Source organism: Danio rerio, chromosome 8, assembly GCF_049306965.1.
Source record: "Danio rerio strain Tuebingen ecotype United States chromosome 8, GRCz12tu, whole genome shotgun sequence".
NCBI classification, from domain to species: domain Eukaryota; kingdom Metazoa; phylum Chordata; class Actinopteri; order Cypriniformes; family Danionidae; genus Danio; species Danio rerio.
Genome location: NC_133183.1, coordinates 61,850,001 through 61,868,341, shown reverse-complemented (window position 1 = coordinate 61,868,341; position 18,341 = coordinate 61,850,001). Strand labels below are relative to the sequence as shown.

Here is an 18,341-nt window from a genome sequence, read left to right as displayed (position 1 = left end):
AAGTAATTCAATTACTTAATTTAATTACTTAATTTAATAGTTTTTTTCTGTATTAAATCTTCAAATAATATCAATAATAAACTAAAATAACTTTTTGATCTACTTTAAATGTTGACTACTGTATATCCAAGCAAAATATAATAAACAACATGATACAAGTAAATTAATTAAATATTAGGATTTGACTGTGTGAAAGTTGTCAAGTTTCCGTTGCTTGTTTATGGCTGTTTGTGATTGTGTCGCTGCTCTGTTTTCAGATCCGCCTGATGATCTCAGAAAGTGAGCTGTCAGATGATTTCTCCATCGACACTGTCGGGAGTTACGGAGATGTCAAATGCAAAGGCAGACAGAAGGATTACTTGGTGAAAGCTCTTTAAATAAAATAAATATTAGCTTAATATAGCTTACTTTAGGACATTTTTGGAGCAAAATTAAAATCACAGCATTAAATATGGCACCTTTGGGTTAAAATACTAATTGAAAAAAATGATAATATATATAATTTAAAAAGTAGTCATTTGTTTAACTGTAAATAATGATAGATAGTATTTCTTCAATTTAACTATGCTTTCCTTTTACATACAGAAAATACAATTACTAATCATTTGGATTGCATACATGCAAATAATACACAACTGAATACACAACTAAATATGAGCAAAAAAATGCACAAATCACAACATTCACTATTGCACCTTTGGGTTAAAAACCACATTCTAATTCATATATCATTCCTTCATTCATTTTCTTGTCGGCTTAGTCCCTTTATTAATCCGGGGTCGCCACAGCGGAATGAACCGCCAACTTATCCAGCAAGTTTTTACGCAGCGGATGCCCTTCCAGCCGTAACCCATCTCCGGGAAACACACACACATTCACACACACACTCATACACTAGGGACAATTTAGCCTACCCAATTCACCTGTACCGCGTGTCCTTGGACTGTGGGGGAAACCAGAGCACCTGGAGGAAACCCACGCGAAAGCAGGGAGAACATGCAAACTCCACACAGAAACGCCGACTGAGCCGAGGTTTGAACGAGCGACCTTGCTGTGAGGCGACAGCACTACCTACTGCGTCACTGCCTCGCCCTCTAATTCAAATAATTTTTTATTATTTTTTGTTTACTGTACAAAACGACTATTTGTTTTAAAGATACTATTTATTTTATATAACGACGTTTTCCAATTATATACAAATAATGCAATTACTAAAACTTTTGAATTACAATGACAACTGAAAATGCTCAATTCCAAATGTAATAAATGCTTAAAGCGTAAAATAACTCTGGATCAAAGACCACTTTAACAATCCGATCAATTCACTATAGATCAAATCTAAGCCGATGCTTCATGTATTTCAGATTCAGATATTATTGTTTTTAAGTTACAATCCAGCTACATACCAACTGATTCTCATTAGAGTATTAGTAGACTGTAGGATTAGGATTAGTGTAGTGTTGACATGTACTTGCAACCCATCAAAATAAAGTAAAATCTTCTTTTTCCACTTAGAAATATGTCCAATTACAGAATCAAAATACCTTGTTGACTTTACCTGAATATGTGCTGCCTGCTTTTTAATGTTAGGTGGGAGTGAAGATCGATGCTAGCAGCTTCAGCTTGACACGTTTGGTGACTTTTCTGCCATTCTACATGCTGGTGAACAGAACCAAACATGTGATTCGGGTCTGTGAGGAGGGGCAGGAGAACTGGACAGAAGCCCGACCCGGACAGGTCTGGATATACAGCTCGCTTTATTAAATAAATACTTTAAATCTTTGAATTGTGACTTTAAGTTCTTCTGTTCAGGCTGCTGTTCCATTCTGGCCAGAAAGAGACTCAAAGAAGCTGAGAGTGAAGGTGGAGGGCAGTCAGTCGTCACCACGCGCCTTTGACTTCCACCAGCCAGAGAACTGCCTCCTGCTGCATCTGGACAAAAGCGTGAGTTGCATCCGCCGTCTAAATGTGGTTGTTGCAGAGGTTAGGAGCCATATATGAAAACACTCGACCTCCTTTAGTGGACTTTGCTATTTTGTGTACTACCAGAAACCCTGAGTTTTGACATCTTAAAGTCCGCATGAAGCTGCGAAAGTGTGTTTTTTGTACTGTGACGCAGTTCCTGGAGAAACATTAGATGAGAAAACAGTGGGCGTGGCTTGTTTTTTTCCACTGCGAGGTGATTGGATGTGGTGAAGTAGGCATTTCATTCAGAAAGATCAGGAAAAGGGTTTGGGGAGAGTTATTACAACCTAACAGACTCCTCCTGCTCACCATTTCTGTTTGTTGTCAAAACTGACAGCTGGAGGGGCGTGGTTAACATACTTAACCACGCCCCTCCAGCTGTCAGTTTTGACAACAAACTTCTTCTGCCTTCTGCTGCACCTGGACAAAAGCGCGCGTTACACCCACAAACTAAATGTGGTTATTTCAGAGTTTAGGAGCCATTTATAAAAACACTCGACCTCCTTTAGTGGACTTTGCTATACTGCATACTACCAGAAGCCCTACGTTTTGAGATCTTAGAGCAGGTTGGATTGTGGTGAGATAGAAGGTTGGTTAGATAAACAGGAGCGAGACTATTTAGAGCCTTATAGGTAAGAAGGAATATTTTAAAATCAACATGGAACTTAACAGGCAGCCAGTGTAATAAAGATAAAATTGGGGCTCTTAATTCTAGCTCTTAAATTTCTGAAATGCAGCATAGATTGAATTTTTTGTGTATATAGTTCTGCGTTTCTTGCATTTAAATTCAAATAAAAGCCAAAACAAAAGTTCACTGGTAAAATCGAAATTAACAGCTGGAGAACTGCTTCCTGCTGAACTTGGACAAAAGCCTGAGTTACATCCGCCGTCTAAAAGGCTAACTTCTAGAGTTTAGGAGCCATATATGAAAACGCTCGACCTCCTTTAGTGGACTTTGCTATACTGAGTTCTACCAGAAGCCCTGAGTTTTGAGATCTTAAAGAGCTTGTTGGATTGTAGCGAGACAGAAGGTTGGTTAGATAAACAGGAACGAAACTACAGCCTCATGGGTAAGAAGACAGAAGGTTGGCTAGATAAACAGGAACGAGACTAGAGCCTCATGGCTAAGAAGGAATATTTTATAATCAATACGGAACTTAATAGGCAGCAAATGTAATGAGATAAAATTATGGCTCTTAATTTGTAGCTCTTAAATTTTAAAAATGCAGCATAGATTGTATTTTTTGTGTATTTAGTGTTGCTTTTCTTGCATTTAAATTCAAATAAAAGCCAAAACAAAAGTTCACAGGTAAAAGAGAAAGTAACAGCTTTGACTTTCTCCTGCTGGAGAACTGCCTCCTGCTGAACCTAGACAAAAGCCTGAGTTACATCCGCCGTCTAAAAGGCTAACTTCTAGAGTTTAGGAGCCATATATGTAAACGCTCGACCTCCTTTAGTGGACTTTGCTATACTGAGTACTACCAGAAGCCCTGAGTTTTGAGGTCTTAAAGAGCTTGTTGGATTGTAGCGAGACAGAAGGTTGGTTAGATAAACAGGAACGAAACTACAGCCTCATGGGTAAGAAGGAATATTTTATTATCAATACGGGACTTAACAGTGTTGTAAAAAAATAAATAAATAAATGAGTGAAAAAGAAGAGACAACCCAGTCCAGGAGACTCGAAACAAGCAGAATTCCTTTATTGAGACGTGTTGGTTAATCTGCAGTCAAACAGCGTCTTCAAGATGTCTATGTGTCTGCAAGAGCCTACTAGAGGTCCGCAGTCTGCAAGGTCTTTCACAAGTCTCTCACAAGTCTCACACAAGTCTGAATTAATCTGCATTAAGACAAAGATTTCATGGCTATATTGTGTTCTTAGGAGGAGAGGATATGGCTAAACAAAGCATGCAAATTAAGGGTTGTGGTCGGCAGGGTAAACTGCTTCTCAGGTCTAATCTCATCATGTTCTGGAGACAGAAACCGCCTGACCATTTGATCGAAAAGAGAAAACAATAGACACCCCATGCTGTGAAACTGACAATTTGCATTACTTTGGCTTAGCCTGTAATCAGAAAGATAAAGGTTAAATGTCCCTCCTAGCTGGGATGTTAATGAAATTATATAATTAAAAACCAGAGAATATAACTTTTCAGTTATACGTAGATTATTGTTCATTTGGAATTAGTTGATAGAAATTTATATTTCCACAACAGGCAGCCAGTGTAACAAAGATAATATTGGGACTCTTAATTTTAGCGCTTAAATTTCTGAAATGCAGCATAAATTGAATTTTTGTGTATATAGTTTTGCGTTTCTTGCATTTAAATTCAAATAAAAGCCAAAACAAAAGTTCACAGGTAAAAGAGAAAAGTAATACATTTGTTTGGATTGTAGCAAGACATAATGAAAGATATTAATATGTTGTGCATGGTCAGATTCGCAAGAAAATTGTGTGTAAATCGTGTACCTTTAATGCAATGTAAGTCATTTTGGATGAATCATCTGCCAAATTCATGAATATGATTAACAGACTGACTGATACACTTGATCATTCGTGTTTCCTCTGATTTATAGTTGGGTGGCATCATTGTGGATGTGAATCTGACAGAGCATTCAGCTGTGATCCTCTTCTCTGATTATCATGATGGAGCCGCTCCCTTCCTCCTCATCAACCACACTAAGGACGAGACGCTGCAGTACCACCAGAGGTGAGAATCACTGTCTGATATAAGAGCTTTCTTCGCATTAACAGGGTTAAAGACAGTGGAAGTTTCAGTATGTGAAAATGTCCTTTACACTCTTCTCTCAATGGCAAAATAAAGACACAACAGAAGGTGCAGAGGTGAGAAAACCACTATTAAGGGTAACACTTTACAATAAGGTTCATTAGTTAATGCATTTACTAACATGAACTAATCATGAACAACACATGTACAGCATTTATTAATCATAATTGAACATTTACTAATGCATTATTAACGTTTGAGTCCATGCTTGTTAACATTAGTTAATGCACCATGAGTTAACATGAACTAACAATGAACAACTGTATTTTCATTAACTAACGTTAACTTACATGAATAAATACAGTAGTAAATGTATTGTTCATTGTTTGTTCATCTTATGAAATGCATTAATTAACATTAACTAATGAACCTTATTGTAAAGTATGACCCAATTAAGAAGCAGCTCCAGCTCTGCTCCCCAGTCATGTTTTATTATTCTTTATAGCACTTTATACAATTAGATTTCTTTAAAAAAAATAATTAAACACAAAAAAGATTTCAGGTTTTTACTCGACCTCAAAAGACTAACCCGAGGTAATGGGTGGAACATAAAAGTAGGGAGAGCCTCTGTGCCACACCTACCCATTACATCATCATGACCACAGACCAATGGGAGTTCAAAGGTTTTTAAAAGCTGATGTGAAATTTTTTCTGCATCCCTTTTTTTATTTCTCTTTCTAATAATTTGATTTTGTCTGAAGGTATTTAAGAGGGGATTATTAATGAGGTTAAAGGACCGATAATGAAAATGAATGCAAAAAATATATATTTAAATAAATACAGTTGAAGTCAGAAATATTAGCCCCCCTGAAATATTAAATCCCTGTTTATTTTTTTCCTCAATTCCTGTTTAACAGATAGCAGATTTTTTCAGCACATTTATGATCAGAATAGTTTTAATAACTCATCTCTAATTACTGATTTATTTTATCTTTGCCATGATGATAATAAACAATATTTCACTAGATATTTTTCAAGACACTTCAGCTTAAAGTGACTTTTAAAGGCTTAACTAGATTAATTAGGTTAACTAGGCAGGTTAGGGTAATTAGGGAAGTTATTGTATAATGATGGTTTGTTCTGTAGACTTTCGGAAAATATATAGCTTAAAGGGGCTTATAATTTTGTCCTTTAAATGGTTTTTAAAAAATTAAGAACTGCTTTTATTCTAGCCAAAATAAAACAAATAAGACTTTTTCCAGAGGAAAAAAATATTATCAGACATACTGTGAAAATTTCCTTGACCTGTTAAACATAATTTGGGAAATATTAAAAAAAAAATATATATATATATATATATATATATATTCAAAGGGGTGCTAATAATTCTGACTTCAACTGTATATAGGTGTGCATATTTAATTTTTTTGTTTGTTTGTTTTTTTTTTTTTTGTTATATCTATAAAGAATTTTGCACAGAATATATATTCAGATATTGCAGGAAAGGACATTGTGATGTTTTAAAGATTAGTGTTGGAGATTTAGCTCCCCTTAATGTTCTATTTATGAAAAACATTTCGAGTTCTAAAGCAGCTGTGTCCTTGAAAAAGACGTGTTAGTGTCATTAGAAACTGAATTTAAAATGACGTTTTAATATAGGCAGTCGTGATCTGAGGTGGGCCGGTCTAAGGCTTGAAACTCCAGGGCTGAAAAGGAGTCCCACTCCGGCCCTGATGATTTGATAATGAAGTGGACAGGAAATGAATGACTTGTATCTGTTTGTATTCTTATCACTTTCACGTCATCCGTGTTGCTAGAAAGTGTTATCTTGTTGCATATTTGTTTTCTTCATAGCAACAGTAAGAGGAAGCCTTCGACGTGGTTTCAGGATGAAATACTGGATTTATCAATGAGGGATGAGACTGATTCCCTCTGGTACACACACACACACACACTCTTTCTCACAGATCAGCAGATGCTGGTTGAGGTGCATGAAACTGTGCTGCTTCTGCATCTCTCTGTTTGGTGAAGGGCGGAAAACAGCAATACAGTTTCTTTCTTTAACTCGTTTCCTTCCACAGAGTACAGGCTGGAGTATGAGCGAGTTTCACATTCACATATTTGCTCTTTTTATGATTGCTGTTGTTTTATGGCTTGTGGACAGACACATAAATGAACCCGCTTTCTTCCTGCTACGTTTTCGTTCCCTAACTACTGTATTGCGCTCATCTTCTGACATTCAGAGCATGAATAAATCTCCCTTTTTCCCTCAGCTATTGTGACTTTGGGAGATGGAGGAACCTGTGCTGTTAATTGTTTCTGTATGTTGTCATTTGTAACAATGGGCTTTTAATTCTGCAGCGCCTTCATCATTTCAACTTTATCTCTCCGAATTTCACAGTGTGGCTTGTGAAAGTGTCTGACTTTCATACAGTCTCAACACTTTGAACAAACTCTGCTGCTTAAAATAGTCTTTCCTTTTTTCATTTTTCTTTGTAATAATGCACAACAGTGCTTAAAAGTTTGCTGTCAGTAAGATGTTTTTTGGTGGTGGTGTTTTTTGCTCACCAAGGCTGCATTTGAAGAAAAATACAGGGAAATATTCATTGATTTATTCATTTTTCTTCGGCTAGGTCCCTTATTTATCAAGGGTCACCACGGCGGAGTGAACTGCCAACTTATCCAGCATATGTTTTGCATAGCTGTTACGATTTAAAAGATGTTAAATAAAGGGGAAGAGGAGTAACATTAATCTTTGGGTGAAACACATAAGCAAACACACAATATCAATAAATGAGGGACAAATCCAAGACCAGCTAAATGAAATAAAGTGATTTTATTTACAAAAATAGTGATAATAATGAATGCCAAAAAAAATATTTATATAGAAAGATTATTAAATATTTACAAAGAGACATTGAATTTCACAGATAACAAATGACATAAGATGTTTGACCAGATATGGGAGAGTTGGAGAAATGAGACGCGGGCGGCGTCCAAACAATAGAAATAAATAAAACAAAACAATCCTTTTGGCCCAACCTCTACCTTAACTATCCAAAATAAAAATAAAAAATAGAAGTTATTGAAAAGAAGTCTTTGCGTCTATTACGCACTACCTAACCTACGCTAATATCTGATGGGAAAACAAAAAGTACAGTGGGTGGAGCACGCCCCTTACCTAGTGTATCTAATACAGAGATATACAAACTACGTGTGCACAATGTATGTCGCACGACATTCTTACCTGACCCACTCTCCAACCTCAGATGCGCATGACACTGACGGTAGACAAATGGAGGACAAATAACGGACAGATACCAAATTGTAACAGTAGACATATATCAAAAACACTGACACACAGCACAACACAGAAATTCAGGGCCTCCAGAGTAGCGTCCTGTCACCACTTTTATGCCACGGTGGCAGCGGCTGGATTGGAGACGTCAAGGGGGCAGGGCAAACAGCTGGGCAGCAGTAGCCAATCGGAGCCACTGTATAGGTGGAAGCGGGAGAGAGGTAGAGAGCAAGCGAGCACAGAGAGAGAGGGACTAGCGAGAAAAAAAATATATAAATAATAATCACGCCACAAAGAAATGTACAGGAATGTAACAATAGCGGATGGCCTTCCAGCCGCAACCTAGTTCTGGGAAACACCCATACAGACTCACATTCACACACACGCTCGTACACTAGGCCAATTTAGTCCATCAATTCCCCTATAGCACATGTGTTTGGACTGTGGAGGAGACCGGAGCACGAAACCCACACAAACACGGGGAGAACATGCAAACTCCACACAGAAATGGGAAATGCTATTTAATAATAATAATAATAATAATCGGTGGTGTTGTTTTGCTGTCCAATAAATATTTCTTAGTATTATACATGTTAAAACATGAAGGATTCAGGATTTTTTGTGCTTTTTTTCACAGCAAAATGCAAATATTGTATTGTGAGTTTTGCTAAAATGCATCATAAAAACAGACATTATAAAAAATATAATACATGATGATATAATAATTATATATAATATGAAGAAATCCATACAAATACCTGAAGGGAAAGGAAAAAAATATGTAAAACTCTTCCCGACCTGCACAAATGAACAAATTACTCCCAGAAAGGGCTCATCATTAAAATTCGTTCAAAATGAACAAATCGTTCCAGAGCGACCCATCATCACTTATCTTTACTTCACTAGTTATACTGTCACTTTTGACCAATGAATGCTTCCTTGCTGAGCAAAAACCGTGTGTTTTACTGTGATTCTCGCTCATGGTTTGTTACTGATGCTTGGTCTGACAAAATTCTGGCAGCTCTCAGGCCGAGATCGATGAACTGAGTCCAGGTCAGGCGGTTTACTACACCTGGGCTGAACCAACCGGCTCCAGGATCCTCAGCTGGAAACTGGGCAAATACAAAGGAGAGCTCAAGAGTGAAGAGGTACGACTGGAAAACCTACATTTCATCATTATTTGATTTTTATATATATATATATATATATATATATATATATATATATATATATATATATATATATATATATATATATATATATATATATATGTGTGTGTGTGTGCGTGTGCGTGCGTGCGTGCGTGCATGTTTATATATATATGTATATGTATGTGTATATATATATGTATATGTATATATATATGTATACACATATATATATATGTGTTTGTGTGTGTGTGTAGTTAACGTTCCCAGTATACTATTTCAATTCGAATCATTGGTGTGTGTGTATTTTTATATATATATATATATATATATATATATATATATACACACACACACACACACACACACACACACACACACACACACACACGTTAACTACAATCATTAGCGATGTCATGATTAGGAAAATACCTGCATTATAATGTAGTAATTAAGATTATTTTAGTAAATAAAAACTACAACTAAAACTATTGGTCAAAAAACGTTTTCATTACACTAAATTTAAGATAATCAACTAAAACTAAACAACAGTCACTGTTTAATAAACTGAAATAAAATTATTAGTCAAAATAAATGATTTTCAGGATTAATAAGCACTCGTTCTATGGTGGAAGCACTGTGAACTGCTGCTATTGAGAAGCACCAGTAGATGGCGCCAAACACATCAGTCAATGGCAGGATTTTATACTGTACAAAAACATATTTTTCGTATAAACATGAAACATGTTCCATCTTTTATTCATCTGATAAAAAATGTAAACTAGGCATGGTTAACAAAATAATCAGAAAAACAATCGAGGTTATTTTAGTACACGAAAACTAAAACTGAAACTATCAGTCAAAAACCGTTTTTATTAACTGAATTTAAAGTGAAAAATTAACAATTAACTAAAACTAAACAACAGTCACTGATTAAAAAAACTGAAATCGACTAATAATTTGCAAAAATAAATGATTTTCAGAATTTATAAGCACTCGTTCTGCGGTGGAAGCACTGTGAACTGCGGCTTTTCAGAGAAGCACCAGTAGATGGCGCCAAACACATCAGTCAAAGGCAGGATTTTATACTGTAAAAAATATATATTTTCATATAAACATGAAACACGTTCCAACTTTTATTCATCTGATAAAAAATGTAAACTAGACATGTTTGTCTACATAAACAGTTTTAATTTTAATATGAAGAAATTAGTTTGAATTATAATTTTTACTTTTATTTTTTGCATTTGTGTGGTTTTGTTTTCAGTGTTTGTTCAAACTATCATTTTATTTCTATATAAGAGGTTTACAGGAGCGTTTATGTAAGCTATGCAAACACAAAATTTAGCTTTGCTCAACATTTTTCTGTCAACTGATAAACTACAATTACTAATGTATAAAAACTACATAAAAATGTGTTCAAAAATAGCAACGAAACTAACAAAACCATTAATAAAACAAACTAAATTAAAATGTACAGCCAATTTTAAAATAGTATTGAAATAAAAACTCATAAAAAATGCTAAATCACAATAAGCTTGGGAGTAATTCAGACTTTATGTATGTTTATTTTGCTAGCGCACATTATTATTATTAAGGTGAATAATACATTTGTGCAAGTTAATCCACTGAATGAAATAGTTTGTTTGGGAAATCTTCAATTAAAGTCTGAGTATTTGCTTCCATCTTTGGAGTGGTGGTACTTTTGTTGACGTCAACTTGAGAGTTTCCATAGCAGTTGCATATTAATACCTTCAATTTGCTATTAGTGAATGATGCGCAAAAATGAAAGCCCCGCCCACTACTCAATATTCAGTTTTAGTTGGAAGTACTTTATCAAGCTGAAATAAAAGTCTATAAAAGTCTGGTTTGTTCTATAGGATCAGTTGCTGGATGTGGACAAGGAGGGCAAGTTGTTTTTGGTGTCGTTTTATGAAGGCCTCCAGCGTGTGGCGCTCTTCACCAGCGAGCAGCGCATCTTCAAGAAGATCTGCGACAGTGAGAAGATAGAGCTGGCTCAGCAAGAAATCAGCATCTTGCTGCAGAACATGGGCATTTCGCTGGTCAACAACAACTCCAGCCAGGAAGTGGCCTTCATTGGCATCACCAGGTACTGCAGGGTGCCACTATTACTTCTAGATGAGGACATCACATCACACTGGCACTTTTAGCTTAGCTTAGCATAGATCATGGAATCGGATTAGACCGTTAGCATTTCGCTCAAAAATGACCAAAGAGTTTCGATCCTTCTCGTATTTAAATCTCGACTCTTCTGTAACTACATCGCATACTAAGTTTGATGGAAAATGAATGAACGGGTTTGGCATCTTTAGCTTAGCTTAGCATAGGTCATGTAATCGGATTAGACCATTAGCATTTCGCTCAAAAATGACCAAAGAGTCTCGATCATTTTCGTATTTAAAGCTCGAATCTTCTGTAATTACATCGCATACTAAGACTGATGTCAATGAATGAACGGGTTTGGCACCTTTAGCTTAGCTTAGCATAAATCGTGGAATCAGATTAGACCATTAGCATCTCACTCAAGAATGACCAAAGAGTCTCAATCATTTTCGTATTTAAAGCTTGACTATTCTGTAATTATATCGCATACTAAGACTGATGGCAAATGAATGAACGGGTTTGGCACCTTTAGCCTAGCTTAGCATAGATCATGGAATCAGATTAGACCATTAGCATCTCGTTCAACAATGACCAAAGAGTCTCGATCATTTTCGTATTTAAAGCTTGACTATTCTAAATGCCCTATGTCAACATGATCAAAGTAGCTCATTTGCATAACGAAATGCACAACATGCAATAGATGCGGAATAATTTGACCAATCATAGCAGAGCTGGCTTATGGAAGGGCGGAGTTTACACACATTAAGCCTTTAATTGATTCAAACGAACTGCATCAAAATGATTCCAATATTAAATGTGTAATCTTACAGTGCTTTCTGACCTCCAACTTAATATTAGGACACTTAAAAGTAGCGTGAGAGCTTCTCTTCTCTTGATTGGTGTGAGCTCTTTAGTGTGAGGTTGGTAAGAGTTGCAGATATTTTTTAAGCTTTTAAAAGCTTGTCTTGAAGACTGTATATCTGTTTGTTGGTCAGCTCTGATGTTGTGTGGGAAACCAAGCCGAAGAAGCGCAGCCGCTGGAAAGTTCTGAGTGTTAAAGAGGCAGCAGTTCTGGAGCAGCACTACAGAGACTACATGGAGAACGGCCCAGTGGACAGCACCATCATAGACCTGGACAACGACTACCAGGTGAGAATATCACACGAGTAGCAGTGCTTAGTGTCCCAGCAGTGGCAATATACCGCCACATCGCACTGCTAAGAGTGTGATATTGCATTTATAATTTTTTTTTTAGCAAAATACTGCCAGCTTCAACAAGCACAAGACATTTCATTAATCATAGTGTGTGTGTTGTTCATCAGGTGTTGTTTGCTGCTAACGGTGTGGACATGAGGATCATGCAGCCCTACGATGCTCCACTCAGAAGGAACTTCCTGCCGGCGTTGAAGGTGGAGTACAGCGTTTCAGCCCGCCAGAAAACATACAGAGTCCAGATCAACAGGATCCAGGTCTGCTTGTAACCACTGTACGCTTAAGTTTAATATGATCAATGCTTAAAATGCTGAAAAGACGAACTCTTCTGTTCACTGATCAGATCCAAAACCAGCTGCAAGGAGCCATATTCCCGTTTGTGTTTTACCCCATCAAACCGCCAAAGTCTGTCAGCATGGACTCAGGTCAGTCTAGCTTTCGATCAGGCTAAACTGTGTCCTAAACCTGACGACACGCTATTAATACTGTACTACACTTTCTGTTCAGCTTTTTAGCCATAAAATTTGGCGTTTGGCTAAGAGTAGGAACTCTTTTAATTACTTACTGTCATCTAATCTGGTGTTTGTTGCATTAGACTAAATGTTTTCTCCTTTTTTGTTTGAATTAAAGAGCCAAAACCGCTGGCTGACGTGAGCATCATCACCAGAGCAGCAGGACACTCCGACATTCTGCGCATCAAGTGCGTCCCTTCCTTCAGTATCCTCTCTCTCTCTCTCCTCCACCATAATGTTCTCTCTAAGCTGAGTGTGTTGGTCTGTGCACTTCCAAGACAATGAAAACAGGGACCAAGGAGCTACAAAAAACAAAAGACATGACGTTGCTCCTAAATTAATGATAATAATTGTAAAAGCATCAAATATCTAAAACTTTACAGTCAGAATACCTCAATTAAGGTATTAATAAATCATGGATCAGCTTGGTGTGTTCTGGGCTTTTGCACTCACTGGCCACTTTATTAGGTACACCTGTCCACCTGCTCGTTAACACAAATTTCCAATCAGCCAATCACATGGCAGCAACTCAATGCATTTAAGTATGCAAGCATGGTCAAGACGATCTGCTGCAGTTCAAAGCGTGCATCAGAATGGGGAAGAAAGGTGATTTAAGTGACTTTGAACCTGCCATGGTTGTTGGTGTCAGACGGGCTGGTCTGAGTATTTCAGAAACTGCTGATCTTCTGGGATTTTCACGCACAACCATCTCAGAGAATGGTCCGAATAAGAGAAAATTGCTTTGTGGGCACGAATACCCTGTTGATGCCAGAGGTCAGAGGAGAATGGCCAGACTGGTTCCAGCTGATAGAAAGGCAACAGTAACTCAAATAAGCACTCGTTACAACCGAGCTCTGCAGAAGAGCATCTCTGAACACACAACACGTCCAGCCTTGAGGCGGATGGGCTACAGCAACAGAAGACCACACCGGGTGCCGCTCCTGTCAGCTAATAACGGGAAACTGAGGCTACAATCCGCATGATGAAGAGTCTATTTTTCTGCTGCCACATTCAGATGGTCGGGCCAGAATTTGACATCAGCTACATGAACGTATTGATCCATCCTGCCTTGTATCAGCGGTTCAGGCTGGTTGTGGTGGTGTAATGGTGTGGGGGAGATTTCTTGGCACACTTTGTGTCCATTAGTACCAATTGAGCATCAACGCCACAGCCTACCTGAGTATTGCTGCTGACCATGTCCATCCCTTTATGACCACAGTCTCTCCATTTTCTGATGGCTACTTCTAGCAGCCATGTCATAAAGCGCGAATCATCTCAGACTGGTTTCTTGAACATGACAATGAGTTCACTGTACTCAAATGGCCCCCACAGTCACCAGATCTCAATCCAATAGAGCACCTTTGGGATGTGGTGGAACTGGAGATTCCCATCATGGATGTGCAGCCGACAAATCTGCAGCAACTGCCTGATGCTATCATGTCAATATGGAGCGAAATCTTTGAGGAATATTTCCAGCACATTGTTCAATCTATGCCATGAAGGATTAAGGCAGTTCTGAAGGCAAGGTGGGGTCCAACTCAGTACTAGTAAGGTATACCTAATAAAGTGGCCGGTGAGTGTATAAATATACAAATGTTTTACTTTTTTTTTTTTAATTTCAATGATTTAAGATGCCGATGATCATTAAACGCGTCATAACAATCTTGCAAAAAGAGTCCACTATTCATCAGAATACAAGCAATTTCAAGTTCTGTCTTTAAACTACTGTTATCGCAATTGCAGGCTACATTGACAGATTATGATGACCTGTGGGTAAATCGTTTGCTCTAGCATTTCTATTTTGGTCGAATCAGGCTCACAGGAAGAGCTCTTCAACTACTGAACTTCCTCATTCAGTTCACCACACACACACCCTCACTTCACACTCTGGCTATTTCTGGAGGTCACTGTAAAATGCTTTCTCAGATGTGCTTTAAATTCTGTATCGGCTGCTTGTTTCGAATGGTATGATGTAAGTTAAGTTAGCCTGCTTCCACAGAAAACCACATTCATTTAAACGCGCTCACACTTTTTTTTTTTTTTTGCATTGTATGTGAGAGTGCAAAGGGGTTAAAATACTGAATAATGTAAGTCAAATCATTGATGAAGTGATTCCTCTTGATCCCAGCTTGTGTATATTGCATATTCCTAAATTTATTTTCATTTTCCTTCGGCTTAGTTCCTTATTTATCAGGGGTTTCCACAGCGGAATGAACCACCAACTATTCCAGCATATGTTTTAATTCATCCAATTCACCTATAGCACATGGTTTTTTTCCTGTGAAGGAAACCCACGCCAACATGGGGAGAACATGCAAACTCCACACAGAAATGCCAGCTCGCCCAGTCTGAACTTGAACCAGCGATCGTCTTGCTAAAAGGCGACAGTGTTAACCACTGAGCCACCGTGCTACCCTGAATTAACAATTGGTTTTCATTTAATAAGCTTAACAAACATGCTTTAGATGAATGTATTGTTCCTCATGTTTTTAAATACTAAATATTTGTTTGACGTCTCCCCTCAATGAAAATGGAGGCTAGAGTAGAAATGTTTCACCTCACTCTGAACATCTGTGAAACACGTCTGATTGTCATTTTTGATTTGTTTTTTGGCTCCTGCAGATATTTTATGGTGTTGATTCAGGAGATGGACCTGCGGCTGGATCTGGGCTTTCTGTATGCCATACTTGAGCTCTTCACTGCTGAACACACCAGTGCTGTGACGTCTGAACAGGAGGTGAGGATCCTGACTGCATCAACATCTGTACCACATCAACATCTGTACTATCACTTATCAGTGAGAAAAGTTGCAAGATGTCCATTGCAATGTCTAAACTTTGAGTTTAAAGAAAACAAGTCTGAATTGTGAATACTCTGAAATCCTGAAGTCAGAGTGCTAACATCAGTGTAAGGATTTTTATTATTATTTTTATTATTAAATTATTTTCATTTAATAATTTAATACATTTTTATTATAAAGTATTTATGGAATGAATGTATCAGAGAATGATTCAATTAGTGAATCTCTGAATGAGTAGATTGATGAATGAATTAATGAACCAATCAGTGAATGAATGATGAATCAAATGAAAGAATCAATTAAATAAGTGAATCAATCTATAAATTAATTAGTAGATCGGTGAATGAAATAATTAATTAATCAGTTAAAATCAATGAATAGATTAATCAATTATTATATTTATACAGGGTGGGGCATTTATATGGATACACCTTAATAAAATGGTAATGGTTGGTGATATTAATATCCTGTTATTGGCACATTAGTATATGTGAGGGGGCAAACTTTTCAAGATTTTTTTTTCTTTTTTTTATTGCAATTTTAGAACACAGAACAAACAAGGGCAATAACAACATTATATTAACATCCAATCAAGTACAATATAAGAAAAAGAAGAAGAAAAAAGAAAAAAACAACAATAACAATTATTCAAAAAGCAAAATTTAAGGCTTTAAAATAATTAACAGTTCTTTTTGCTTTGGTATTTTTTGTTTCGTTTATCGTGCATAGGTAATGACTTACTTCTATTTTAAAGTGAGTAAAATCAAACTTTTCAAGATGGGTGGTGGCTATTTTGAAGTCGGCCATCTTGGATTCAACTTTTGTTTTTTTAACAGGAAGTGGGTCATGTGACATATCAACTTATTGGGAATTTCACAAGAAAAACGATGTGCTTGGTGTTCAGCTATTTTAGTCCTTTTAGAAACTTTGCCGTGTGAAAGCGAACCGCACCAAGAACAAAGAGCAACAGTGTAACTATTTTAAGCCCTGTTTCAGAACAACTGAATCGATTCAAAGGTGTAAAAGCAACCTCAAATTGAGAATAGGGTATATGTCGAGCTAGTGTTGTTCCCATACTGGTGCACTTCCGGTGACCTGTTATTGTGAGTTTTTTTTTCATTTAATCAGGTTCCTTTTGCAGCATCGATGTTGTAATTGAATTAAAATATAATCAGTCAAACAGACTTTGGAATTCATTTAGTTGCTCAAGCGTAAAACGAGACAACAAGCCATTTACTCGCACGCACCTGTCAGAATCGGCAGGCTATGGCAGAAACTCCATTGAATATACTGGGGTAAAATAAATGCTCATATTATAAAGACATGGCGGGGAAATGTAATTTACCAGAAAACAGACCTTAAACGCACCGTTTTTGCAATGGCATTCAGTTCGCTGAAAGTGCTTAACCCAGGTTACTGGCAAATTAAAAGTAATTAGCATGCTTCGGCATATACCCCATTAAAAACAAAATGATAATTGCTCCATTTGTAATTTTTTTTTAAAAAGCGAAATGTTTTAAGAAAAAAGTCAAAATGGTGAGATGTAAGGGGAAAAATGACATTTGAAGGAAAATGATGAGATGTAAAAAATCAAAGATCTGAGAAAAGCTTCCGAATTGTGAAGCGTAAAATTTAGAGGAAATTGTCTGAGTTATTTCAGTTTTAATTCAGAATATGGAGATAAAACTCGCTCATATTATTGATTTATTTATTTAAAGTTTTCATGGAGGTTTTCTGTGAACTGCTGATCGGTGGTGTGTGTTTGAGCTCTTGTTGTGTTGTCTTTCAGGTGGAGTTGTTTGATAAAGACATAGAGTATCTAAAGACTGAGTTAAATCATGTTTCAGCTACAGACACATCTCCCATCAGCCTCTACGAGTACTTCCACATCTCTCCTATAAAGGTCAGTCGACAAAACATAATGCCAAAATCCCCAGGACGAAAGCCGATGCTCACTGCTGAAGCTCCTGCTCTAGTCTTGGCTTGACAAAATATAGAAATATTATAAAGTTCATACAAGAAAAAGCTTTATGAATAAATTAATGAGGCTAGTATGACATGAAAAATGAATCAATCACAATTGTACTAAGAATCAAAAAGTGATTCAATGAATTAATCCATGACTCAACTAATCAATGATGCAATAGATTATGCAATGAATTAATTAATTAACAAATTAATAGATCAATGAATCTGTCAATTTCTCAGTCATTTGAATGAATCATTCTAGTTGATCAATGAATGAATCAGTCAATAAATTAATAAATCAGTCAATGAATGAATCAACCTAGCAATGAACCATTCAATCAAAGAATCAATCTATGAATCAAGTCAATGAGCAAATCAGTCAATCAATCAATTGCTCAATCACTTGATCTATGAATGAATGAGTCAATCTGGTTAATTAATGAATGAATCAGTCAGTAAATAAACGAATCAATCAATAAATAAATGCATCAATCAATTAATTAATCAATCAGCCGATCAATTAATGGACCAATTATTTAAGTAATTGATTAATTAACAAATTAACAAATTAGTTAATTAATGGACAAA

The 18,341-nt window shown here is 36.6% G+C and overlaps 1 protein-coding gene across 5 annotated transcripts in view; it reads left to right on the top strand.

Moving 5' to 3' along the window:
- Positions 1-18,341, top strand: part of vps13a (vacuolar protein sorting 13 homolog A) — a 99,937-nt gene that overhangs the window by 63,672 nt on the left and 17,924 nt on the right. For 2 of the 5 annotated variants that reach the window (XR_012383587.1, XM_005167334.5), the window contains exons 48-60: positions 258-362; positions 1,591-1,737; positions 1,813-1,944; positions 4,540-4,673; positions 6,546-6,626; positions 9,011-9,137; positions 11,018-11,247; positions 12,257-12,410; positions 12,584-12,730; positions 12,817-12,898; positions 13,104-13,173; positions 15,608-15,722; positions 17,575-17,688. Coding sequence is in view for 3 of the 5 variants with exons in the window: in XM_005167334.5 (XP_005167391.1) it covers positions 258-362; positions 1,591-1,737; positions 1,813-1,944; positions 4,540-4,673; positions 6,546-6,626; positions 9,011-9,137; positions 11,018-11,247; positions 12,257-12,410; positions 12,584-12,730; positions 12,817-12,898; positions 13,104-13,173; positions 15,608-15,722; positions 17,575-17,688 (1,638 nt within the window). In the remaining 2 variants the exon portion in view is untranslated. Of the gene's footprint in view, positions 1-257; positions 363-1,590; positions 1,738-1,794; positions 1,945-4,539; positions 4,674-6,545; positions 6,627-9,010; positions 9,138-11,017; positions 11,248-12,256; positions 12,411-12,583; positions 12,731-12,816; positions 12,899-13,103; positions 13,174-15,607; positions 15,723-17,574; positions 17,689-18,341 lie in introns of all 5 variants that reach the window. The other 3 variants (XR_012383588.1, XM_009304309.4, NM_001118893.2) reach the window with 2 other exon arrangements.